Source organism: Rhineura floridana, chromosome 2, assembly GCF_030035675.1.
Source record: "Rhineura floridana isolate rRhiFlo1 chromosome 2, rRhiFlo1.hap2, whole genome shotgun sequence".
In the NCBI taxonomy this organism is placed as follows: domain Eukaryota; kingdom Metazoa; phylum Chordata; class Lepidosauria; order Squamata; family Rhineuridae; genus Rhineura; species Rhineura floridana.
The window spans coordinates 163,451,440-163,479,424 of NC_084481.1; the positions used below are offsets into that span (position 1 = coordinate 163,451,440).

General features: G+C 42.0%; 1 protein-coding gene across 3 annotated transcripts in view; it reads left to right on the forward strand.

Annotated features, from left to right (window-relative positions):
- The window catches only part of PCNX1 (pecanex 1), a 159,877-nt gene that overhangs the window by 15,437 nt on the left and 116,455 nt on the right, over window positions 1-27,985 (forward strand). For all 3 annotated transcript variants that reach the window (XM_061611183.1, XM_061611185.1, XM_061611184.1), the window contains exons 2-5: window positions 13,956-14,164; window positions 17,216-17,321; window positions 21,927-21,972; window positions 25,497-25,586. In XM_061611183.1, the coding sequence (XP_061467167.1) occupies window positions 13,956-14,164; window positions 17,216-17,321; window positions 21,927-21,972; window positions 25,497-25,586 (451 nt within the window). The remainder of the gene's footprint in view (window positions 1-13,955; window positions 14,165-17,215; window positions 17,322-21,926; window positions 21,973-25,496; window positions 25,587-27,985) is intronic.

The following is a 27,985-nucleotide window of genomic DNA, read 5'->3' on the forward strand; positions in this document are numbered from 1 at the left end:
CTTGACAAGTTCAATGTCCTCATTGTCAACTGTAAAGTTACATAAATCTTCTGTTGTCATCACTTTACTCTTTCTGACATTCAGCTGTAGTCCTGCTTTTGTGCTTTCCTCTTGAACTTTCATCAGCATTTGTTTCAAATCATTACTGGTTTCTGCTAGTAGTATGGTATTGTCTGCATATCTTAAATTATTGATATTTCTCCCTCAAATTTTCACACCTCCATCGTAGTCCAATCCCGCTTTCCGTATGATATGTTCTGCGTATAGATTAAATAAATAGGGTGATACACCTCTGTCTCACACCCTTTCCAGTGGGGAACCAGTCAGTTTCTCCATATTCCGTCCTTACAGTAGCCTCTTGTGCAGAATATAGGTTGCACATCAGGACAATCAGATGCTGTGGCACCCCCATTTCTTTTAAAGCATTCCATAGTTTTTCATAATCTACACAGTCATAGTCTTTGCTGTAATCTATAAAGCACAGGGTGATTTTCTTCTGAAATTCCTTGGTCCATTCCATTATCCAACGTATGTTTGCAATGTGATCTCTGGTGCCTCTTCCCTTTCTAAATCCAGCTTGGATGTCTGCATTTCTCGCTCCATATATGGTAAGAGTCTTTGTTGTAGAATCTTGAGCATTACTTTACTTGCATGGGATATCAAGGCAATAGTTCGATAATTACTGCATTCCCTGGGATCCCCTTTCTTTGGAATTGGGATTGTTTAGCTTTTTATATTTCTTGACAGATTTTTGTCAAAATTTGGACAGATTCAGTCTCAGTAGCTTGTAGCAACTCTATTGGTACGCCATCTATTCCTGGTGATTTGTATTTTAAGAGCAGCTTTCACCTCACATTCTAAAATTTCTGGTTCTTCATCATACGGTTCTTCCGTGAATGAATCTGTCATCCGGGCATCTCTTTTATAGAGTTCTTCAGTGTATTGCTTCCATTTTCCTTTTATTTCATCTCGGTCAGTCAGTGTGTTCCCCTGTTGATTATTCAACATCCCTACTCTTGGTTTAAATTTCCTTTTCATTTCTCTTAATCTTTTGGAACAGGGCTCTTGTTCTACCCTTTTTGTTGTCCTCTTCGATTTCTATACAGTAACTATTGTAATAGTTCTCTTTGTCCCTATGTACTAGTCACTGTATTGTTTCATTTAGGGTCCTGACTGTGTTTCTATCTCCTCTTGCTTTTGCTTTTCTTCTCTCGTTAACCATTTGAAGAGTTTCTTCAGTCATCCATTGAGGTCTTTCTCTGTTTTTAACTAGAGGTATTGTCTTTTTGCATTCTTCTCTGATAACGTCTCTGACTTCATTCCATAGTTCTTCTGGTTCTCTGTCAACTAAGTTTAAAGCCTCGAACCTGTTCCTTATTTGATCTTTATATGCTTCTGGGATGTTATTTAAATTTTATTTTGGCACTGCACTTCCAGGATAAAACCTTTAGCATCTGCCAAGACTTAGACTCCAGTGTTATAGCAGGTGAATCAAGTGAGGTATCCAGAGCACAGCCTTGTCCTGATTTCTTGGATGAGTTTCAGTTGGTGCAGCTTGAGGACGTTGACAAGGTGCTTGGACAGGTTCGTGCAACCACTTCTGTGCTGGATCCTTGCCCTTCTTGGCTAATAAAAGCTAGCAGGGATGGAACAGCTGGCTGGGCCAGGGAAGTGATTAATGCCTCTCTGCGAGAGGGGGTGGTCCCTGGCTGTCTGAAGAGACCCTCCCTGGACCCAGAAAATCTTAATAACTATAGGCCGGTAGCAAATGTTCCATTCCTGGGCAAGGTCCTGGAATGAGTGGTTGCAGGCCAGCTCCAGACACTCTTGGATGAGACCGATTATCTGGATCCATTTCAGTCGGCTCTCAGGCCTGGTTTTGGCACAGAAACAGCCGATGACCTTTGTCGGGAGAGAGACAGGGGGAGTGTGACTCTGTTGATTCTCCTTGATCTCTCAGCGGCTTTCGATACCATCGACCATGGTATCCTTCTGGGGAGACTAGCTGAGTTGGGAGTGGGAGGTACTGCACTGCGGTGGTTCCACTGCTACTTGGCAGGTCGCCTCCAGAAGGTGGTGCTTGGGGAACATTGCTCAGCATCCTGGACTCTTCAGTATGGGGTTCTGCAGGGGTCAGTTCTGTCCCCCACGCTGTTCATCCGGAGCTTTGGAGTGCGTTGCCATCAGTATGCTGATGACACGCAGCTCTATTTCTCCTTTTCATCTTCTTCAGGTGAGGCTGTCAATGTGCTGAACCGGTGCCTGGCTGCGACAAATAAACTGAGGCTCAATCCAGACAAGACTGAGATCCTGCTAGTGGGTGGTTCTTCTGACCAGATGGTGGATGTCCAACCTGTCCTGGATGGGGTTGCACTCCCCCTGAAGGAGCAGGTTCATAGCTTGGGGGTTCTCCTAGAACCATCTCTGTAACTTGAGGCTCAGGTAGCCTCGGTGGCACAGAGTGCCTTCTACCGACTTTGGTTGGTGGCCCAACTACGTCCCTATCTGGACAGGGATAACCTGGCTTCAGTTGTCCATGCTCTGGTAACCTCCAAATTAGATTACTGCAATGCACTCTGCGTGGAGCTGCCTTTGAAGATGGTTTGGAAGCTGCAGGTTGTGCAAAATGCAGCGGCCAGATTGGTAACAGGGACCAGACGGTCCGAACATGTAAAACCAATTCTGGCCCGCTTGCATTGGCTGCCTGTATGTTTCCGAGCCAATTCAAGGTGCTGGTTTTGACCTATAAAGCCTTCCACGGCTTGGGACCACAATACCTGATGGGACACCTCTCCCGATATGAACCCACCCGTACACTATGGTCAAGATCAAAGGCCCTCCTCCGGGAGGTGCCTACTCCAAGGGAAGCTCAGAGGGTGGCAACAAGGGAGATGGCCTTCTCAGTGGTGGCCCCCAAATTATGGAACGACCTTGGTGACAAGGTGTGCCTGGCACCAACACTGTTATCTTTTCGGCACCAGGTCAAGACTTTCCTTTTCTCCCAGGCATTTTAGCATGTGTTTTAAATTGTTTTTATATTGTTTTAAATTTTAAAATTGTGTTTTAAATTGTTTTTAAAATATGTGTTTTAAATTGTATATTTGTTTTAATCTTTTTGATTGCTGTAAACCGCCCAGAGAGCTTCGGCTATGGGGCAGTATACAAGTGCAATCAATCAATCAATCAATAATGATTGCTTTGTTGGTCTTCTTTAGCTTTACTCTGATATTTGATACGACTAGTTCATGATCTGTACCGCAGTCTGCTCTTAGTCTTGTTTTCACAGAAAGTATGGAACGTCTCCATCTTCTGCTACCAATTATATAATCAATTTGATTCCTATATTGACCATTTGGTGATGTCCACGTGTACTGTCGTCTTTTCGGTTGCTCAAAAAATGTGTTCACAAGAAACAAGTTATTGGCTTCACTGAATTCAATAAGTCTTCTTCATTTCTGTCTCCTAGGCCTCATTTCCCCACAATTCCTAGTTCTTCTCTGTCCCCTACTTTTGCATTCCAATCCCCCATGATTGTCAACACATCTTGTTTTGGTGTGTGATCAGCTTCTTCCTGTACTTCTGCGTAAAATCTCTCCAATTCCTCCTCTTCTGCGTTTGACGTTGGAGCATAGACTTGGATGATGGTTATGTTGATAGGTTTCCCATTTAATCTCATTGATATAACTCGCTCAGACCTTGCGTTGTAGCTCCTAACTGCTTTTGCTACATCACTTCTCACTATTAAAGCAACCCCATTTCCTCTTAATTTCTCATTTCCTGCATAAAATATTTTGTAGTTGCCTGATTGAAAATATCTCATTCCCGTCCATTTTAATTCACTCACACCAAGTATTGTAATGTTGATGCGTTCCATTTCTTGCTTGACAATTTCTAACGTTCCCTGGTTCATGCTTCTCACATTCCATGTTCCTATTGTGTGCGTTGTACAACTCCGGACTTTCCTTTCGCATCTGTGCGCATCAGCCTCTGGGCTTCCTTTCAGCTTTGACTCAGCTGCGTCATTAGTCACAGTGCTACTCATACTTGTCCTTTGTTCTTCCCCAGTCGCTCGGTGAGTGCCTTCTGACCTGGGGGTCTCATCTTCCAGCACTATCTCGTGTTGCATTTTGGATACTCTGTTCATAGGGTTTTCGTGGTAAGAGATATTCAGAGGTGGTTTACCATTGCCTTCCTCTGAGTTTGGATGCATCTTAGTCTGTTGTTTCAGCTTTGACCATTCCGCCTTGGGTGCCCCTGCTAGGAGTCTAGCCTCTTGGTCTAGACTCCTGACGGCATTGCTCTCAGCTTCTTCAACACTCTCAACCCCCCTCACCACGTTAAGGTGTGCTTCCTAGAGGGAGTTGTAAAGTTTAACATAGTTAATGCTGATGAGGGTTCATGTTAACTACTTTGAATGAGCTTCACACCCTCGTTATTTATTTATGTTATTATGTTTATATATAATCTTTCCTCCAAGGAGCTCAATTGGTGTACATAGGCCTCCCCTCTCCATTTTATCTTCATAACAACCCTGTGAGGTAGGTTAGGCTGACAGACAATGACTGCCCCAAGGTCACCCAATGAATTTAGCGTTAATCTTGATTACAATGAGTACAAATGTAAGTCTTAAGTAGGCTTAGGCTGGCAGGGAATACTCACGTAGGGAAGAAATGCTGGGGATTGATCTAAAGGACGTGATTCCTTGGCCCAATCACTTGGCCCAATCACTTAACACTTCCAACCTCTCAACTATGGATATGTATAGTGAATATTAATATTATTAATAGTAATATGTATTGCTTACACTTCACCAGCGGTCTCAGGGCAGGTAACAGCAGTCTAAAATTCAGTATTAAAAGAAATTACATTCACATGAGTTGGGTGGGTATTGAAAATACATCTTAATTGTCAAAGGCCAGAGTAAAGTGGTGCATCTTAAGCATTCACCAAAAACGGTACAGCAAAGGTGCCAGGTGCACCTGTGTGGGAAAGGAATTCTATAACTTAGGGGCTGCCACAGAGAATGCCCCCTTCCGGGCCACCACCACCTCCAAACGTCTGAGGGTGGTAGAACTACCAAGAAGGCTTCCTCTGCTGATCTTAACATCGGAGAGGGTCTGTAGGGAAGGAGGTGGTCTCTCAGATATTTGGCATCTTAGTTGTTAAGGGCTTGATACACAAGCATAAGCACCTTCAATTGGGCCCAGAAACAAACTGGCAACCAGTGCAACTATTTTATGTCAGGGTTTATATGAGTTCTAAAAGCAACCCCAGTTAGTAATCTGGCTGCTGCATTTTGAACCATGTATTGGCCCAATATGTGGACCATATTTTGATGAGAGTTCACTACAAAACATCTGATTGCAGTTCTGAGTGGCTTCATATAGATGTTAAACAGCATGAGGGACAGAGTGGAACCTTGCAGGACACCACAGGAAAGCTCCCATGGTGTTGAACAGTAACCTCCCATAACTACTTTCTGGAATATCCCTGGAGGTAGGAGCAGAACCACTGAAGTAGAGTGCCCCCCTCCCCCTGAGGCCCTCTAGAAGGATACATGGTCAGTGGTGTCTAAGGCTTCCAAGAGATCCAGAAGAATGAGCAGGGTTGCACTTCTCCCATCTTTTTCCTGACAGATGTCATCAGCCATGGTGACCAGGGCCGTTTCAGTGCCATGAGTGGGCCTAAACCCAGACCAAAATGGATCCAGATATTATGTTGCCTCCAAGCATGCCTGAAGCTAAACTGCTACCACCTTCTTGAGTACCTTGCCCTAAAAGGGGATATTCGCCACTAGGCGATAGTTGTTCAACACTTCTGGGTTCAGTGAGGTCTTCTTAAGGAGGGGATGCACCACTACCTCCTTCAAGGTAGATAGTATTTCACCTTCCTCCATTGAAGCATTGGTCACTCTCTGGACCAATCAAAGCAACCACCTATGGCTAGCTCTAAGAATCCAAGATGGCCAAGGGTCAAGGAGGCAGGTGGTCAGATGCACTTCTTCAAGCAGCTTGTCCGCATCCTCAGGCTGCAATAATTGAAAGTGATCCAGTGCAGATGGAACAGGCAGCGCACTGGATGCCTCCTTTTGACTTGCTTTAACTGTGGCATCCAACTCTGTCTGAATCGGAGCAATTTTGTCCCTACAGTGCCTCCCAAAGCAGGCCTAGCAGGTCTTGAATGTTTGGAGGGGCTATGACAATTGAACATGCTGAATTAAACCATCTAAGGGGGGGTACATGTAATAAAGGTGCAAATTTGAAGATAAGTTGCTATAATAAAAGTGCTTTGCTTGAGTTTGGCAGATTATGTATTCACTTGAATAGTAAAGTTTAATAATGGCTCTGATCTCTGTAAGGGTTTTGATATTGATAAAAGATTTATTTCATGCACCAGTGTCTGCTTGAACATTTTACATATAGACATTCAAAGGTTTCTGCCGCTCTTTCATTTTTTTCTCCAAACAACTTCCTTAAAAAACAACAGAAATTACTGCTAGGTGTGCCTTGGTAACTGTACTGAACCTGAAAAGTTTTTGTAATGCTACCTTATATTTGGCTACTACATTGCAGTAGATTATGGTGGTCCATATGTGTGGCCTAGAATAGAACCTAACTGGGCTTCTATGTTAAGTAAGATAAATTGTTTCAGGAGTTAATATAACTGGAAGCTTGTCCAATGGCTGGCTCTCAGAAATCTACAACATACAAAGATGTTTTAAATAGCCTAATGGAAGCAGGTAAAAGCATTAAACACAATTTTTATAATCTGTTATTACTCAGATGTAAACTTTGGTCCACAATTAAGCCAACTTTATATTATTTTTAAATGAGCCAATAACATATTACAACTTCTTAAGTTTGCTATTGATTTTGGGACTTCGCATTTGTGCATATTGGTTATTTGGGCTAAAGAAGTATTTTTTTCCAGAATAATACAAAATGCAGTATAGTTTATTAACATCTAATGTTTAGGTGAACAAGAAATCAATGCGTAATATCCATTCCCTGTTCCGGGCCTGTTCATAGCCAGAAGGAAACTGGGGGATGCACGACTCCATCCACCCTTCGACTGTTGTTGTGTAATGCCAGGTCTGTAGTACAGAAAACAACACTCATCCATGACATGATCATGGATGAAAATGCAGACCTGATGTGCATCACGGAAACCTGGCTGGATGAGGCCTCAGCTCCTGTGCTTGAGGCCATGTGTCCAGCCGTTTTCCGTATGCGCAGCAGCCAAGGGTTGGTAGGCGGGGAGGGGGAGTGGCAGTTATTTATCGGGAGTCTTTGATTTTTGCCAGGCCCCCTATTCATGAGACCAAGTTTGTTGACTGCATGTACTGGAGGTTGGGCCCAAAGGGCAGTCTAGGGATTCTGCTGGTGTACCGCCCACCCCGCTGCATGGCAGACTCCCTGACCGAGGTGCTCGAGATTGTCTCGGGCGTGCGGGTCCTTTCCCCCAGCCTATTGGTTTTGGGGGATTTTAACCTGCACGCCGAGGCAGCTCTCATAGGAGCTCCTCGGGATTTCATGGAAACCATGACTTCCTGGGAACTGCACCTTAGTAATACTGAGCCCACCCATGTAGCCAGTCATGCTCTTGACCTTGTGTTTGTCTCGGAGGGGGGAGGAAGTGCTCTGAAAATGGGGGCTGTTTTTTCTAGCCCCGTGTCATGGTCAGATCACCATCTGGTAAATATAGACCTCTCAATGCCGCACACCCTCCGCAGGGGACAGGGACCTATTAAGATGGTCCGTCCCAGGCGCCTGATGGAGCCTAAGGGATTCCTGAATGCGCTGGGAGATATGGAGCTGTCTGAAGGTCGCCCGGTCGAAACCCTGATGATGGAGTGGAACAGGGAGATCACCGGGGCAATAGACCGGGTGGCTCCGAAACGTCCTCTCCCCCTGAATAGAACTCAGATTGCATCCTGGTATACACCACGGTTGCGGGGTCTGAGACAGAAGGTGAGACGACTAGAGCGTCGGTGGCGGAAATCTCGCTCCGATGATTTGGACACTGGTGAGAGCAGCAATAGCTGCCTACCAAGTGGCAACAAAGGCAACAAAGAGGGATTTCTTTGCTGCCTCTATTGCATCCGCAGAGTGCTGTCCCAGGAGGTTGTTCCAAGTGGTCCGTAGCCTGGTCGGTCCAGTTGCACAGGAACCCATGGAACATTCTAAGGCCTCCTGTGACATATTTGCTAAACACTTTGCTGATAAAATCGAGCATCTGAAGAACACGATTCTGCGCGCCGTGGATACAGGAAGTGGGCCAGAGTTGGCCAGTTGCATTCCGGTCCGGTGGGATCAGTTTCAGCCTCTTCCCTCTGAGGAAGTGGACAAGGTGCTCTCGACTGTGAAGCCGACCACTTGTCTACGTGATCTTTGCCCCACGTGGCTCATTATGAGCTGCAAAGAGAGACTGGGAGAAGGGATCAAGGTAGTGGTGAATGCCTCCTTGGGAGAAGGTGTAATGCCTTCAGCTCTCAAGGAGGCGGTCATAAAGCCCATTCTGAAGAAGCCCTCCTTGGATCGCCAAGAGTTGAACAACTTTCGCCCAGTCTCTAATTTACCATTCTTGGGCAAGGTGATTGAGAGAGTGGTGGCCAAACAATTACAGACAGACTTGGATGAAGCAGATTATCTAGATCCATTCCAATCGGGCTTCAGGACTGGACATGGAACTGAAACAGCCTTGGTCGCTCTGGTGGATGATTTGAGGAGGGCGTTGGATAGGGGAGAACATGCCTTCCTCGTCCTCCTGGATCTCTCAGCGGCTTTCGATACCGTCGACCACGGTATCTTGTTAGATCGCCTAGAGGGAATGGGAATAGGGGGCACTGTTTTACGGTGGCTCCGTTCCTATCTCTGGGACAGGCATCAACGGGTAGCATTGGGAGATGAGGTTTCAGACCCTTGGCCTCTCAATTGTGGTGTGCCACAGGGTTCTATCCTCTCCCCCATGCTATTCAACATCTATGTGAAGCCGCTGGGAGCCATCATCAGGAGATTTGGGCTGCAGTGTCACCAATACGCGGATGACACTCAGCTCTATCTCTCGTTTAAATCCTCACCAGAGTTGGCTGTGGATACCATTTCCAAGTGCCTGGAGTCCGTAAGTGAATGGATGGGAGGTAATAGGCTGAAACTAAACCCCGACAAGACCGAGGTGCTGCTCGTGGGAGACAAGAGAAGGTTAGGAGATATAGACCTGGTGTTGAATGGGGTACGATTGCCCCTGAAGGACCAGGTCCGCAGCCTCGGGGTCATTCTTGACTCCCAGCTGTCCATGGAGGCTCAGATTTTGGCAGTGAGCCGGGCAGCTTGGTATCAATTACATCTAATACAGAGGCTGCGACCCTACCTTCCTGTCCATCTGCTCCCCCGGATGGTACATGCCCTGGTCTCCTCTCGCTTAGACTACTGTAATGCGCTCTACGTTGGGTTACCCTTGAAAACGGTCTGGAAATTACAGCTGGTACAGAATGTGGCGGCACGTTTGATTAAGAACAGCCGTCGCCGTGATCACATCACTCTGGTGTTAGAAGTCCTACACTGGTTACCAGTTGTTTACCGGGCCCAATTCAAGGTGTTGGTATTAACCTTTAAAGCCCTTTACGGTTTCGGCCCAGTTTATCTGAAGGAGCGCCTCCAGCATCATCAAATATGCTGCCCGACGAGATCAGCCTCAGAAGACCTTCTCTCGGTCCCGCCAATTAAAACAGCTAGGCTGGTGCGGACCAGAGAGAGGGCATTCTCGATTGTGGCCCCCACCCTCTGGAACTGTTTGCCCTATGATCTCTGCCATGCCCCCTCCCTGCCAAGTTTCCGCCAAGCCTCGAAAACCTGGTTATTCAGACGGGCTTACAGGATTCTTGGGGCAGACTAGTTTTTATCTTGTTGCAGTTGTGGGTGGTTTTTAGATTAATTATAGTTGATGTTTTTGCTTATATGTTGTATTTTATATTGTATTTATCCTATCCTATTATGTACGCCGCCTAGAGTGGCCGTTAATTCGGCCAGATAGGCGGCTTAGAAATAAAATTTTATTATTATTATTATTAATGTCTGTTGCCAAACAGCAAACTTTATTTAAAACATTTATATGCTACTTTTCATCATTTTAGATTTTAGGAAGGTAAACAGTATGAAACCAGCACAATAAATGCTAAAGTAAGCAGCAGAAAAAAACTTAGTCTGAAATTTGCTCAGTTAGATTAGTTAAAATCTGTTAATCTATAAATTAAAAGTTTTTTAAATTTGGTGTCGCACTGTTGAAACCAGCTGAACCTTTTTGGGAAGGGCACTGTCAAGAAAGCCCTCCTTTGTACTTCTGATGGAAGAGGTAAATGGAGACGAGCCTCAGCAGATGAATGTAGCGCATGGGTACATTAATATAGTAGTAAGCACTGCTTCAGTATTTGGGTCCAAAGCAGTTTTGGGCTTTAAAGGGAGCTATTGGAAGCATCTCAGGGATCTTCTATGCATAACCTATTTGAATCATTATGTTAATGTCCATATCTAGAAAGTCAGTTGTTTATATGTAAGGGAGCCAAAAACTTGGAAAAGATAAGAGAACAAAACAATAATTGTTCTGAGAGTTGAACTGTGGTTGAGACTATCAGTTAAATGCATTATATAAAATATCCTTTGTAAATTATTCCTCAAACGCTTCTGTAAATATCCTTTTCATTATAATTGATGCTATATAAATGGAGAGTGCAAATTCTGTTTTTAACAGTAGCAGTTCAGAAGCCTACTTTCCTCTAATGTATATTTTTTGCCAAATGGTTTCTATGCCAAATCATTTCCACTTTTCGTAAGGCATCTTGAAATATAATACCCACATTCTTTCTCCTTCAAAGATATTATGGGGCCGGGCCGGGGCAATGCACCAGCCATAGTTAAATCCAGGCCTGGTTAGTGGGTCATGTGGTCAGTTGCCAGGGATGGTTATTAGGTTGTGTACAGAAAGCCAAACTTATTGTCTCTCTAGCAGACTTCTCCAATAGGCTTCATATGACTTGCCAAACACAGAGGCAATGCTGCATATCCCTGCTATTTTCTGTGCATGAAGAGGTCTCTAGCACCTGAACACACAATCACAAGATGCTGGGGTTCCACTTGAAGCCAGATTAGCACATTTTTTTTTACTTTATGAAACTATGATGTTGCAGTCATGATGGGTTTTTGGAACGTTATACTGAATGGTCGAACTGGATGACCTTTAGAATCAAAGCGTTAGAATGCAGTGGTTCCCAATTTCCCCCCCATGGACTACTTGAAAATTGTTGAGGATCTCAGCAGACCACTTAATCATTTTTCTGTCTGTTGTAGAAATTGTGATGTGTTGTGCTGGATGCTGTATGATTTTAATTGTATTTTTATTGCTTCTTTTATTTCTTATGTATTGTATTACAATTTGTATTCCATAGAATTCAAATTGTAATACAATAAAACACAATATAAGAAATAAAAGAAGCAATAAAATACAATTAAAATTAATATGATTATTTAATGCAGTGGATATACAGCCTGCTGCAAATCCACAGACAAGCCACAGACCACCTGAATGAAACTCAGGCCACAGTTTGGGAACCCCTGATCTAATGTATCTAGCAAGCTTGATAGCTGGGGAAAAAACTTTAAAGACTTTAAAGAATTAATAGGGTATTTGTTCTGAAATGAATGAAAACATTCACTGTAAAAATTTACGTATTTAAAGGTGAGCATCCATTCCCTTAAGACACCACAATTATCTTTGAGTGCTCTAGGAACCTCCCATGGAATGGGGTGGGAAATGCATACCAAAAACTCAATAAAAGAGAGGTTGGAAGATATCTGTGTAGTAATAGAAGTTGCTGCTGGAGTGAGTGTGGCAGAGTGTATTCATTGTGGTATAATAAAGTACTGGGTAAATAAACAGTGTTAGAAACAGTGTAGTGTTCTTATAATTGCTGACAACTTAGAGATGGTTGCCTTGGTCCCTGGTTACAACCGTTAATTGAGTGAATAAAAATCAATTACATTTTGTCAGAAAAAACAGTTTGAATTAGTCGTTTTACAGCTGTAATATGAATTAAGTTGTCAAAAAGAGATGGTTTGCTGAGGGCCTGCAATTTCTGATCTGTTCATAATCGCTTGTTAGTTAAAGGAAGCTGGAAGAAGATGTTATCAACTGTGCAATAATTATAAGTAAAACACACATATGATAGAATGTTTGCTGGAAAGTCATGCCTTGTAAGATTTGTTCAGGATCTTGTGCAAAATCATAAGTTGACCTTAAAGTAAGGGCTTGAAATTATTAGGAGAAACAAGAGGTAACTTTCAGCAAGTAAAACCCAATTGGTTGAGAGGGCATAAACAGTCGGGGGGGGGAGTTATGGAACTGGGGTAGATTAAGTAGGCAAGCAGTTGACTGACAGAGCAGACAGGTGAAGGCCAACGAAAGAAACTGAAGCATCAGATATGGGTAAATGCAAATTAGGAGAAACTCTGAGCTTACTGTCAAGTTGGTTTAGTTCTATTAGTCAACTGTAAACCTTGTAATCCTACTTGCCTAGCGGCTATAGTCATACTCAAAATCAAGAAAGTGATTATATGAGCACATGTCCAAGTGTCATAAAACACATGTACACACCCTGCTTCCCCCCCCAAGCCTTTGCTGACTGTCTTTGTTTCAATTTGAGTTCTCTGACCTGGAATTGCCTATGCTAAAGTAGGTGATTCTTTTTGTTTTTCATTTTATTTATCTAAATCTTTACTTTCTGAGGTCACTGTATTTAGGTGACTCAAAGGTTATTTTAGCATCTTGCTTCACAGCCTACAAGGTACCTGGGCAATGCCCGTTACTGAGAAGTTTTTTTGGGGGGGGGAGCTTGTAAGGCAATTTATGAGAGGCCCACAGAATTTCTGCTTTAAGTCCTAGAGGAAGGACCAGATGTAAGTCAGTTGTCTTTCTCTAATTCCATTACATACAACCTTAGTACCCCTATAATTTCATTTGCTTGCTCCTGTGCTAACATTTAACAGAACAAAGAATGCATTTGAATCATAGCTAAAATGGATTGATGACCAACCCTTTCTATCTAAGAAGAGGAAAAAACTGTTTGTAAACCTAAACCAGGGCTGGGGATTCTTGATATAGAGAAATCCAGCTTCTTTATTGAGCAAAATTACAGCAACAAGAGAGAAAAGGGAAGGATGAACCTGGGGTGGTGGTGGTCATGGAGCTGTACTGCAAAAGCCTTCTGTCCTGTTTCCCCTTTTCTTTTGGCCACAGGAATCTCTTTATTAATTTGTGTATGTTATAGCCATGACCTACAAATGTGGTGTTGGTGTTTTAAAAGTCTCCCAAATAAATGTAAGATTCGATGTGGAAAATGTAAAATCTTATTAAAGGCCACAAGATATCTATCTCATCACTTTTGCCCCTGTGATGCTACAAATAACGATGCTCTCTTCAGATGTTATTATTAAAAGTTATGGATTCTTACATTCATGGGAAGTCTCCAGAAGTACTTAAGACTCCCTGCTTCAGAAAATTACTCTCCACAAATTGGAGAGTGACTGGACTAGTGATGGGGGTAGAATTAACATGCTGATTCCCTCTGACCCCCTCAAGTGTTTACCCAACTCTTAATCCTACTGAATGAAGAGAGCTATTGTCTCAATTTAATTCAGAATTAAGCATGGCTAAAATGAATGGGCTTCAGTGTGGTTAAATATATACTTGAATATGATCCTGGATTTTTCCACATACCCCCTAATATTTCTAACAACAAGACCAGCTTTGGGAAGCCAGCTGCATAGAATGCAATAGAAAAATAATAATAATCCAGTGTAGAGGCCACTTGTAGTTTGACATAAACAAATTTGAAAATCCTGATCATAGTTAACTTTTCTGTTTGCATCCTTAATGATTTCAGTTCTTTTTGTCTTTTTTGAAAGGCCCTTCCTTCTTCCATAGTGATAGTAGCAATCTACTGCCCTGTGATAGCTGCTCTCTTCATTGTTCTGAAGATGGTAAACTACCGTCTGCACAGGGCGCTTGATGAAGGTGAGATTGTGGAGAAGAAAGCCAGTGAGCGTATGGATAGAGGTGCAAAAACAGAACAAGAGAACTCTTCTGCCAGAAGAAAGGACAGTAATGGACCTAGGTAAAGAATCTTCAGTGTTTGCTCCCTTAATGTCCACTTAATGGCTGCTACTCTTTTTCTCATCATGACCTAAGGCTTAAATGACTTAAAGCAAGGAAATGCTGTTAGCAAGCCTCCTTGATAGATATTTGTTTCACATACGCCTATTCTATGAGTCTTGTGAATTAGGATCTTTAGAGTGTTGCAGTAGCATGTCTTGACAGAGTTACCCAGTAACTTACACTCACACAGTGTCAGGTCTCAGCCAGAGGAGTCCTCACTGGAGGAAGATCAGGAGGCTCCGGTCTTGGACCCATCCCTGCTTCAGGCTCCATCTGAGGGTGAGGAGTCAGGGTCCTCTGACAAGGCCGAGGATGGGCCGTCAGTGTCCAGAGCAAGTGGGCCTTTGACATTGAGGTTGAATGACCCCTGAGCCCAAGGGAAAGGCTTCGCCTCAAACTCCAGATGGAGATCCAGCCCATCTGGAGGAGTGCTCGACCTGGACTCCTTGGCAGTAAAGATCTGGCTACAGTTGATTAATGGGAGTCAGCTGAGGTTTGGAATGTGGTTCAGCACCTTCAGCATAAAAATCCCGGAGCTAGACTGGAAGAGCTGCTGGAACAACGTCTATACACTAGCTCTGTATCTGACTTGTCTGTGGATTGACTGTTTGCTCCAGACCTGACCTCAGACTACTCTGTGACTGCCTTTTGCTTTGCCCCTGACCTCTGTTGCTTACAGATTGGATGACTGCTCTGACCCTGCTTTATGCCTGCCCCTTTGTTGTTGTGGTAGACTCTGGACTTTGACTTTGGACTGGTTGTGGATACTGACTTGGTGTTGCCTTCATCTGTGTTTTGCTGGGAAGTCTCTTGCCTCTTTAGGAGCCTGGTGAGAACAGGACACACAGGTGTTAAAAACTGAGATATTGTTTATTGCATGACACAGAGAATCAAAACAACACACTTTTAACATTTCAATGGGGAGCAGCCCAACACACAATTTCTTAGGTTTGGAAGAATTAGCTCATTCTAACCATGACTAAACTAACACAAACACACATGAAGAAGCAAACACACAAAGCATAAGTGGAGATGGAGAGAGGGGTTAGAGCCCTGAAAATGGCTTCTTGGCAACTGGAACAGAGATCTCTACTTCAGCTAACAGGGATCCGGGGAATGCAGAAACTGAAGTAGAGCCCTTAAAAGGACTTTTGAGCAACTGCAACAAACATGGCCCCAAAGAGGTAGTGAAGGAAAGCAAGGGAGGATAATGGAGTCAGGCCCCAGGTTCTGTCAGGGGCTAAGTGATTCAGCAAGAGTAATGTCAAGCAGGAGTGACTAGAGACAGCAAATGGAACTGCCCAAAAATGGAACCAAGAATGGGAACTCATTTTTTATACTTTTTGGACAAAAGTTTCAAAGCAAATTCCATTACTGATTGACTCAGGGAGGTGTCTTTCCTGGCCATCTTTTTTACTATAGTTGGTTCATGACAGGATGGGTTGGGTCCCCACCCTCGTAGGATTTTATATTGTTTCTTTAATTGGTATAATCACCTCTTTGTTACCATGATTGGATTTCATATTCGAATAATGGGCCCAGAGTGGCAACCTATTGTACTGATGGCTGACTGGACTTGCATTGCAGAATGGTGATATCCTGCGCATATGACTTGCAACATCATCTCCATTGAGGTGACCAATATAACTCCTTAGGCTACTTTTTCCAGCTAGCAGCCTCCTTGTTTTTATTGCAAAGTGAACCAAATTGAAGGCATTTAAAAAAAAAATCATTTAGGAAATACTGGGTGGAGTGTCTCTCAGGCTTATGAGCTAGTAGCCATCCAACAATGCATTGCCTGTATTAAGGGTGGGGAAAATATTTCAACCTGGCCAGATTATGTGGAAGAACATTTCTAAGGGGCCACATTCTAGTAATGTGTGGGGCCAGACCAAAAATGGGCACAGAAATGCACATAGTTGTGTGCATCCCACACTCTTAATGCATGCACACTGTGATTTCTGTCAGTGTATTGAGGAAGAAGGACCCTTTTCTCAGTGCACAAGGAGATATACAAACAAGGTAGCTATCCAGGATGAGAGCATTTTCTTCCTGGATCAACAGCTCACTGCATTTCATCTCTGTGCACTGCAAAAGGGTACCCCCTCTCTCAGTGCAAAGAGGTATAATTTGTGAACTGCCAGAGCAGGTTTGTCTTTGCTGCTGCTCAGCTGTTTCCTAGCTTTTTCATAGTTTAAGAGAAACTGATGAAAGCGACAGAACTTCTGTGCTCACTTGAATGCAATTCTTTCTTGCCACAGATGACAATACGAGTGGCTAATTGTAAACCTACTTTAGAAATAAGCTACAGACATAAATATGAAATGCCCCCTTTATTCAGGGACTAGATTAAGATTGGTGTTTCTCACATAGTGTTTGAGGAACAATATATCAGAGTTGCTGTACTGTATCACAAGTATTAGCCCTCAGTCCATTCCACCCTTTTTGTTGACAGCAATACAAAATTAAGCCCCTGCTACACTCTGGGAGCAAAAGAATGTTGAATAGCTGTGTTTGAAGAATAGTGGGAACTAAGTTACTAATCACTGCATCTGTTTCAGTTATTTCTGTCTGCCATTTTATCCTAGGAAAGCTTGGCCCACTTGAAAATAGTACATCAAGTTAATTCTGTTAGAAAGAAGATGTTCTAGTCTGATATCCTGATTCTCATTTTTGTGGAAAATAAGTGAACAAGCTCTGTTGCCTAAATTGATTTGTGTTTGGAAGGAATTCAGCAAAAACTCTGCAGCCATGTTGTCACTTTGCTGAGCAGAGACTTTTGGTTACAATAATGACGTTTCTATATCAGAGTGGAAAACCCATAGCTCTAAAATTAACTTATCATGGCCGATGATGGAACTTGTAATCTCGCAACATTCACAACTTCTGGAGGTTTAAAGGTTCTGATCTATAAGTCTGGAGTGACACTTGCCTCAGATGAGCCTTTTGAATTATTTTTGCACAGGTAACCAGAATGATATCTAAAATTTCTTAAACTTTTCATATTTAGCGATCCTGGTGGAGGGATTGAGATGTCAGAGTTTGTTCGAGAAGCCACTCCTCCAGTAGGCTGTAGTTCAAGAAATTCTTTTGCTGGCCTAGATCTAAATAACCAGGTAAGAATTCATCAGAACAATTCCTTCTTTTTATACACCATTATAATGGTTACCACTGTTATTCTAGTTAAGATCTTCCAAGTTTTCCTGGATGAACTGGATTATCTAGACCCTTTCCAATCAGGTGTCAGGCCTGGTCATGGAACTGAGATAGCCTTGGTTGCCCTGCTTGATGACCTACACCAGGCATCAGGAAGGGGCAGTGCATCCTCATTGGTGCTGCTGGACCTCTCCGCAGCTTTCGATACCATTGACCGTAGTATCCTTCTGGGCTGTCTAGCTGGGATGAGATTGGGAGGTACCATTTTATGGTGGCTCTGGTCCTACCTGGCGGTCAGGTCCCAGAAAGTGATGCTGGAAGACTACCGCTTGACCCTCTTGCCACTGGCCTATGGGGTCCATCAGGGTTCCATTCTGTCTCCCATGCTTTTTAATATCTACATAAAACTGCTAGGAAAGGTCATCAGGAAATTTGGAGTACATGTCATCAATATGCTGATGACACACAACTCTCCCTCTCCCTACTGTCTGATTGCAAGGAGGGAGTGCTCATCCTAAACTGATTGCATAGAGGCTGTGAAGGACTGGATGAGGATTAACAAACTGAAACTTAATCCAGACAAGATGGAAGCATTGCTGGTCAAGGGGAAAGCTGCACCAGGGATAGGGCTGCAACCTTTTCTGGATGGGGTTGGACTCCCCTTGAAGGAGCAGGTCTGCAGTTTGGGAGTGCTCCTGGATCCTGCCCTGCTGCTTGAACATCAGGTGGCTGTGGTAGCCAGGAGTGCTTTCAGCCAACTCACACTGGTCTACCAGTTGCCCCCATTCCTGGAAGTAGTTGGGTTGGCCACACTGACACATGCGTTGGTGACATTGAGGATTGACTACTGTAACATGCTCTACATGGGGCTGCCTTTGAAAATGGTTCAGCAATTACAGTTGGTTCAGAATGCAGCAGCCAGAAAGTTAACTGAATTGTGCTTTATCCCCTGTGCTTTATCGATTCCACTGGCTCCCAGTTTGTTTCTGGGCCAGATTCAAAGTGCTGGCTTTGACCTCAACGGCCTTGGCCCAATGTACCTGAGGGATTGCTTACGCTCATATGTACCTGCCCGTGATTTAAGATCATCTGGGTCTGGTCTTCTGTGCATGCCTGGAATGAAAGATGTTAGACTGGCAGGCATGCAGGAGAGAGCCTTTTCAGCTGTGGCCACCAGGATTTGGAATACCCTATCCCAAGAAGCCGGCTCTGCTCCCTCCCTAATGGTGTTTCAGAGACTTCTGAGAAACATCTTGTTCCAGAGAACATTCAGGAGGGGCTGAAAGTACAGCCTGAAACTGAATTAATTTTTTCTCTTTTTAGTTTTATCCCTTCAGTCCCCTTTTAAAATCACTGCCCTTGAATTATTAACTTTTAAATATATTTTTATCTATTTTATTGTTTGCTGTATTTTCATTTACTATATATGGTGTTATTGTGAGCTGCCCTGAGTGCCCTGTTGTAGGGTAGAAGGGTAAGCTAGAAATATTTTAAATAAATAAATAATAAATATTCTCCAAAACACAATGACACTTTGTTTTATCTTTACTTTTAGATCCATCTTCACTGTGTAAGAGCAGTTGAGGATCTCATTTTGCTTGTCTTTTAAAAGCACTTTATTTGTTCCCGAGTTGTTTATTTCTTTCAGCTTTAATGTTTTTTGCCTATTTCAAAGTCGTTGTTGTTGTTGTGGCTCTTTGAAACACAATACACTCCTATTCTTTAAATGTTTGTTTGTTTATATACCGCCCCATAACAGAAGCTCTGGGCAGTTTACAACAATTAAAAGCATTAAAAACAAATATACAAATTTAAAAACACATTTTTTAAAAAACAATTTAAAAACACATGCTAAAATGCCTGGGAGAAGAGGAAAGTCTTGACCTGGCGCCGAAAAGATAACAGTGTTGGCGCCAGGCACACCTCGTCAGGGAGATCATTCCATAATGTGGGGGCCACCACTGAGAAGGCCCTCTCCCTTGTTGCCATCCTCCGAGCTTCCCTCGGAGTAGACACCCGGAGGAGGGCCTTGGATGTTGAGCGTAGTGTATGGGTGGGTTCGTGTCGGGAGAGGCGTTCCATCAGGTATTGTGGCCCAAGCTGTGTAATGTTGACAAAACTTTGCAAAGATGAGGTTGTGAGAATGGTTGTTGTTGTTATGTGCCTTCAAGTCGATTACGACTTATGGCAACCCTATGAATCAGTGACCTCCAAGAGCATCTGTCATGAACCACCCTGTTCAGATCTTGTAAGTTCAGGTCTGTGGCTTCCTTTATGGAATCAATCCATCTCTTGTTTGGCCTTCCTCTTTTTCTACTCCCTTCGGTTTTTCCTAGCATTATTGTCTTTTCTAGTGAATCATGTCTTCTCATGATGTGTCCAAAGTATGATAACCTCAGTTTCATCATTTTAGCTTCTAGTGACAGTTCTGGTTTAATTTGTTCTAACACCAAATTATTTGACTTTTTCACAGTCTATGGTATGCACAAAGCTCTCCTCCAACACCACATTTCAAATGAGTTGATTTTTCTCACATCGGCTTTTTCACTGTCCAACTTTCACATCCATACATAGAGATCTGGAATACCATGGTCTGAATGATCCTGATTTTAGTGTTCAGTGATACATCTTTGTATTTGAGGACCTTTTCTGGTTCCCTCATGGCTGCCCTCCCCTGTCCTAGCCTTCTTCTGATTTCTTGACTATTGTCTCCATTTTGGTTAATGACTGCGCCAAGGTATTGATAATCCTTGACAAGTTCAGTGTCCTCATTGTCAACTGTAAAGATACGTAAATCTTCTGTTGTCAGTACTTTAGTCTTCTTGAAGTTCAACTGCAGTCCTGCTTTTGTGCTTTCCTCTTTAACGTTCAACAGCATTCGTTTCAAATCATTACTGGTTTCTGCTAGTAGCATCGTATCGTCTGCATATCTTAAATTATTGATATTTCTTCCTCCAATTTCACACCTCCTTCATCTTGGTCCAATCCCGCTTTCCGTATGATATGTTCTGCGTGTAGATCAAACAAATAGGGTAATAAAATACACCCCTGTCTCACACCCTTTCCGATTAGGAAGCAATCAATTTCTCCATATTCTGTCGTTATAGTAGCCTCTTGTCCAGAGTATAGGTTGCGCATCAGGACAATCAGATGCTGTGGCACCCCCATTTCTTTTGAAGCATTCCATAGTTTTTCATGATCTACACAGTCATAGGCTTTGCTGTAATCTATGAAGAACAGGGTCATTTTCTTCTGAAATTCCTTGGTCAGTTCTATTATCCAACGTATGTTTACGATATGATCTCTGGTGCCTCTTCCCTTTCTAAATCTAGCTTGGACATCTGGCATTTCTTGCTCCATATATGGTAAGAGCCTTTGTTGTAGAATCTTGTGAGAATGGAAAGTGGTTAAATCTGTTGTTTCTTTCACAGACAATTATTGCTGTTTTCTGAGGCTCAAATGCTTTTGTGAGTGGCAGGAAAGATGTGCGTTTGTGGAAAGGAATCATTACTGGTAGTTCTCTAGTTTTAACTCTTATCACTAAAACTGCACATTAAAGTGTCCTCATGTATTATGGTTATTTTGTGTCGTTAATTGCTTGGGTGTCCCTTGCTAACTTGCAAATTACCTTCTTTGCTTTTTGTTTCTTTCCAAAAATGTGTTCTATGACAGGGGTTCCCAAACCACCAGTGGTCCACAAGCTTCATGCAGGTGGTCCACGGCTTGTCTGCAGATTCATGGTAGAAAATGGGAGACTGCACATCGATTGCATTAAATATTCATATTGATCTTCCATTGTATTTTTATTGCTTCTTTTATTTATGTTGTGTTTTATTGCATTACAATTTCAAGTTTATGGAATACAAATTGTAATACAATAAAATACAATATATAGGAAATAAAAAGAAATAAAATACAATTAAAAATCTTGTAGCATCTAGCACAGCACATTACAATGGGTACAACAGGCAAATAAATCATTAAGAGGTCCACCAAGACACTCAGCAAGTTTTAAGCGGTCCATGGGGATAAAGGTTTGGGAACCACTGCTCTGTGAGGTCTTAAATAATCAGTCTCTTGTTTCTAGAAGAGGAGCATGAGTAGCAACATGATGGTGTTTTTGCAAAGAGAAAAAAGGCAATTGTACTATGAGATGTATCCAGTGACAGGAGTCACTTTAGTGAAGGCTTCAATCAGCAGAAAAGGAAGGAGGTGACTTTCACCAATTCCCCCTGCAACTTCCTCCAGATTTGCTCCAGAAGGTTGGGAGATACTTTGGAACAGCGTGGGAGGTGGCATAGGAGCCTATAGGGGAACTGGCAAAAGCCATCTCCTCATGTCACTGACAGAAGCCTCTGCTGAATCAAACAGACTTCTGTCAGCATGAGGAATACCTGTATATACAACCCGTCAGATTTTATTATTCTTGCACACTCCTATTGCATATAAGGGGGATACTGGGTATTTAACTTGTATTTGCCAGTCTTCCTTGTTTAGGCAGCTAAATAGACTTTGCTGTATAAAAAGCACTGTGCTGCTCATTTTTTTGCTGTGCTCCATTTTAGATTGGATCTGGTTTATCTCGTCGTGGAACTGCAGCTACCATTAAAGGTAAGGCCTAGTTCTTAAATTCATCTTCAGGTATCCTCAGAAATCACAGTTAGTATTAAGTATTATTTTTATTTATTAATAACAATAAATTATTTATTTATTTTACCAATATGCTTTTGGTACGGGGCAAGTGGTCCGTAAATAGGAACGTAACTTTTTGTAATCACCCTTGAGGTTTAGCAAAAAGTGTTAAGTAACTTAACAAAAAAACCTCCAGCCTGTGCACATAAAAAAGCTGTACCTCCCCATAAAACAGATTGAACAGCAGTTATATTTTTCTCCTTGTCACATTTTCCTCTGTAGTCAGCAGTTGCTATATTATGCTGACTTGCTGCTTGTATAGAATCTGGCACAACAAATGGAAGGCTTCTGTTCTGCCAAAATATTTTGGAATAGATGGCTTTATAAAATAGAAAATTAGTATTTGTTTTTCAGTTAATAACAAAACCCTGGATATTTTATAAGTGTGTTCTGTGACATTTAAGCTTATAGTGAGAAAGCTGGTTGATTCCCTTTCCTTTCTAACATTCATGCCTTTGGCAAAATAACTAGCCACTAAATATTATAGTCCCCTTTAGGATGCACACCTTAACGTGGTGAGGGGGTTTGAGAGTGTTGAAGAAGCTGAGAGCAATGCCGTCAGGAGTCTAGACCAAGAGACTAGACTCCTATCAGGGGTACCCAAGGCGGAATGGTCAAAGCTGAGACACCAGACTAAGATGCATCCAAACTCATAGGAAGGCAATGGTAAACCACCTCTGAATACCTCTTACCACGAAAACCATATGAACAGAGTATCCAAAATGCAACACGAGATAGTGCTGGAAGATGAGACCGCCAGGTCAGAGTCTATGCTCCAACGGCAAACGCAGAAGAAGAGGAATTGGAGAGATTTTACGCAGAAGTACAGGTGGAAATTGATCACACACCAAAACAAGATGTGCTGATAATCATGGGGGACTGGAATGCAAAAGTAGGGAACAGAGAGGAACTAGCAATTGTGGGGAAATGGGGCTTAGGAGACAGAAATGAAGCAGGAGAAAGACTTTTTGAATTCTGTGAAGCCAATAATTTGTTTCTTGTGAACATATTTTTTGAGCAAACAAAAAGATGACTGTACATATGAACATCATCAAATGGTCAATATAGGAATCAAACTGATTATATAATTGGTAGCAGAAGATGGAGAAGTTTCATACTTTCTGCGAAACAAGACCAGGAGCAGACTGCGGTACAGATCATGAACTGGTCGTATCAAAAATCAGAGTAAAGCTAAAGAAGAGCAACAAAGCAATCATAATGCCAAAATACATTTTAAATAACATCCCAGAAGAATATAAAGATCGAATAAGGAACTGAATTGAGGCTTTAAACTAAGTTGACAGAGAACCAGAAGAACTATGGAGTGAAGGCAGAGACATTATCAGGGAAGAATGCAAAAAGACAATACCTCTAGTTAAAAAGAGAGAAAGACCTCAATGGGTGACTGAAGAAACTCTTCAAATGGTTAAAGAGAGAAGGAAAGCAAAAGGGGAGAGAATATGGTCAGAACCTTGAATGCAACAATACAGCGACTAGTACGTAGGGACAAAGAGAACTATTATAATAGTTATTGTATAGAAATAGAAGAGGACAACAAAAAAGGAAGAACAAGAGCCCTATTCCCATTGTGAAAAAGTAGGCTAGAAGCTCTGGGTGTTGCATGCCTCTGTGGAGAGGCAATGGATGCAAGACAGAAATTGCAATTGCAAATCATTGGGCGCTGTTGACTGCACAAAACTAAAATGAATGCTTACTAAGTGTGGGGGAGTCGGTGTCTGCATGTGGATGTCCTTTCCGTGCCATTACCCCCATCCAGGATCCATACTCCACTCCGTACTTTGTTTGCCAGTTCACTTGGCACTGTATCTGCTGTTTTCATCTTAGAGTACACCTCTTGGGTGAGGTAATGTTGTTGGGGAACCATTCTTGCCTTGTAAATGGAAGGAGTTGCTTTGGAAAATGTCGCTTGTCATTGTCTTCATTTGCTGTATGTTCTTTGAATGTGCACTGAAGAATGGTATCATGAATGAGGGGCTACTAGTATCATTGAGTAGAGTGCTTGGTGTTGAAGAACTTGAGTGCCTATTTATTGGAGATTTTTAAAACCTCCTTTCAGGACACATTGCCCTTCCAAGCTGATGTACAAAAAACATATATCAAAATAAAGCTCACACCCCTTTGAAAAGAACAATAACAGTTCCTCAAAACACACCGGTTAATAAAAATGGAACAAAATAACACCTTAAGAGTTCTTCTAAAAATCAACAGTGATGGGGCCATATCCCAAGAGGTGGGGATTCCACAGGGTTACCATCTTTCCTTGGTACCATCAACCTAACACTTCTCATTGACAGGTCAGAGAGCAGGGCTCAGAAGCTGATATTAAAGCATGGGAAGGTCAGATAATCTAGTCCCAAACCATTTAGGGTTTGAAATGCCAATACCAGCACTTCATATAAGGTGAGGGAACAAATAGGCCAACAATGTAACTGGTACTGAATTGGTGTAATGAGTTCTGATCATTTGGCTTCCTCTGAACAGTCTCTAAAGGCATACCTACATAGAGTACATTGAAGTTATTTAACCTCAATGTAACCAGGGCATGTGTCGCTGGTGCAAAGTCTGCGTCCTTAGATAGGGCTGTAGCTGGTGACCCAACCAAACCTGAAAAAAGCACTCCTGGCCACAGATACCACCTACGACTCTATTAATAGTGCTAAGCTCAGGAGAATCCCTAGGCTATATACCTGCTTGTTCAGAGGGAGTGCAACCCCATCCAGACCCAGTTATGTGCCTCCATTCATATCGGCAAATTTCCCAAACCACAACATTTTCCCCTTGAAGGATGATGCTTCACTTGGTTTTAGGATTTTTTTGCCCAAGTGGAACCTCACTTGTACTTGATAACCTCTTCATGTGGCATGTTTGAGAGCCACTAATGCTAGCTGTTGAATGACAAAGGGCTTGTGACTCTTAATTGGGAATAGCGGGTGTGTACTATTAACTCTAGATAGCACTGTGTTGATGTAAGAAGTAGTCTGATCCTGGAATAGTGAATAGGCTGGTGACTGACCTGACCACCATTCACCCTTCCCTTGCAGGCCCCGTGTTTTGCCAAGGTTTGTCCTTTCACCATCATAGTAGCAATATTGTAGCTGCACAGCATAATTAATTTTACTTACAGTAATTATATACTGCCCAATAATAAAAGATCTCTGGATGGGTTGCGCTAAATTCATGTGCTGTAAAATGAATTCTGTTAACTGTATTGCCACAGTGCACAGTTGTACTAGTACAAGAGAACTGAGCACCAGTGCTATTGTGTTCACTGGCAGGATAGAATGTTGTAATTTTCTTAATTAAAACCATATGTTGCACTTAAGTATCCTAGCTAGAAATAACCTCTCTCAAAAATGTATTCTCTTATTAAGTGTACAGGATAGTGCTCTGTAAACTAACTCACTATTTCTATTGATATATAGGTGATGCAGATACTGCAAAGACATCTGATGATATCAGTCTGAGTCTTGGCCAGAGTTCTAGTCTCTGTAAAGAAGGGAGTGAGGAGCAAGGTAAAGCATATTATATTGTTACACAAGCTGTCACATAGTAAGGTCACAAACACTAACACTCTTGAAATTATGGTTTTACTTAGTAATAGCAGTTTAGCTGATGGATGGTTTTAAGTGTGTATTATCCATCTTTTCTGTAAGCAAGCCACTGGTGATGGTGGAACTGCAGTTCCATTTCTGTGAACCCCTTCTAATAAATTAGCACCCTTTAAAAGTTTGCTGTCTGATGCCTGTCCCATTTTTCTGGCAAACTGCAGAGGACATACTATACCGTGCTTTCTTCTCTGGATTTATATGTGGAGAATGTGAATCTTCATGGGCATTGCTTGCAAAGAGTTAAAATGAAACACTGATGAGTTTTTTTTAAGTTTATCTGCAACAGACTTCATGAAGAGATCTTCCCACATAACCTTATGGCATATTTCACAGACTTCCAGTCTGTAGCATTTTTGCTCAGTAGGCTTATATACTTAGCATGACATTCATACCGCATTCATGATTGAATGTGCAGTCTTCACCAGAAAATCAACGCTTTGTGACTATTGGGGCTGATTTCTCATATATAGTTTTTTCCTGATACACATTTACATTTGTCACTCCTCCCACTCCTGACTATAAGAATTGCTGAGCTGAGTGTATGTTGTTCTCAGTAATACAGACATTGTAAAGCCCAGTGCACATATTCACTTCTCAAGATGCGTATTTGTATTTTTAATATAATATTTTTAATAATCTGTCCCTCAGGACAGATGTCTAACACACATATCTGTTTTCAGGTAATTGTATGCATTTATTGTATAACATCCCGTCTGATGAAAACCACCCATCTTTATCTAGGTATAAATCTCTTTCCCCCCCCTTTTTAATATTTATTTGTTTTGATTGTGCACAAACACAGCAATGTACATCAACAGAAGAAAACATAACAAACAATATCCAGGGATTATTTCAATTTTAAACGCCATTCTTTCGCAGTCCTGCAAGGCTTTTATAAGTACATAGAAAACAATGACAATGTCTAAATGTCCAGTGAAGTATAAAACAGATGGAGACTCTTGATCCCATTTCCAAGTATTTGTCCTCTACTTAATGTAATTCCATACAGAACAATTTTCACCTTCACCCTCTCTCCCAAAGTTTTCAAAAGGCAGGTGTAAACATCAAGTCTAAGTCTCGTCTGATGTTCTGGATAAAGCAGAACCATTTAGAGTAGAAATCTAGTACATTACCCTTGCTTGTGGCCATCTTCCAGTTATGTGTTATTTTTTCTGCTATAGCAGTGCTGTACCAATTCTCCATTGTCAATCTGCTTGCAGCCTTCTAGATGGACATTTCTTGATATATCAATAGATTATCTCTCACTGGCCAAAGTTTCCTATAAGCAGTATGGGAGTTTGAAAATCATCTGGAAAAATGTGCTTGTTGTGGAGGAAGGGGAAGAGAATATATATTTGTGTGTGTATTTGTTTATATTTTATGTGAATTTATAATAAAACTGCGATTAATGGTTTTCCTTCTGATCTGACCCAAAACATTTTGTTCTTCTTTTCCTAATGCACAGATTTCCATAAAACTGTTTCAAAGTATCTTCTCTGTGCCACTTTCATGCTTCCGTTTTTTAAGCTTCTTATCGATACTCTCTGTGCTGCTTTTAACAGTAAAGAACTGAAGGGATAGATCGCCCTATTTCCATTCAAAGTCAGTTTTGCATGTGCTCAGTCATAGGTCTGTTCTCGGTTTCTTTACAGATGCTTTTAAAAATGAACAAAATGTTCACATTTAAATTGCACATCTTATATGCTTTCTTCCCCTAAGAATAAGCATTTTTGTATGCTGTTCAATGCATTTCCTCTAAAATGTACATTTTTGCATGCATGTAAACCATGTTTTTAAACCAAAAACTGCATCCCAAAATTCAGAAAAGTAATCTGCTTGATAGCTGTGTTTGATGCACACATGTCCAACATGTTCTGTATGTGCTAGGTAAGTGCACAGATTCTTCTTATTGTTATTGTTGTTTTTATAACCCACCCTTCCTTCCCAAAGGGAGCCCAGGGTGGTTCACATAAAAATTCAAAACAACACTGAGGAAACATGTAATGACTTTTTTTTTATTTATCTAGGCTTCCGACTGGTAAGTTTTTTAAAAAAGTAAAGTATTTATACTATCTGGGAGGTTATTGGAGCATAAATCACTGACTTCAAACTCTGTTGGTCCAGAAATGGTGGTAGCTGACGAAAACAGCCTTAGCTGGGCATAGGCACTCCTCACCACTGAGACCAGTTGTATTTCCAGCGACAGCTAGGATTCCCCCAAACTACATACCTGTTCTCAGGGAGAGTACTAACCCATCTAAAACAGGTGAACATCCCAGTTCATGAAACTGAGCACCATAGGC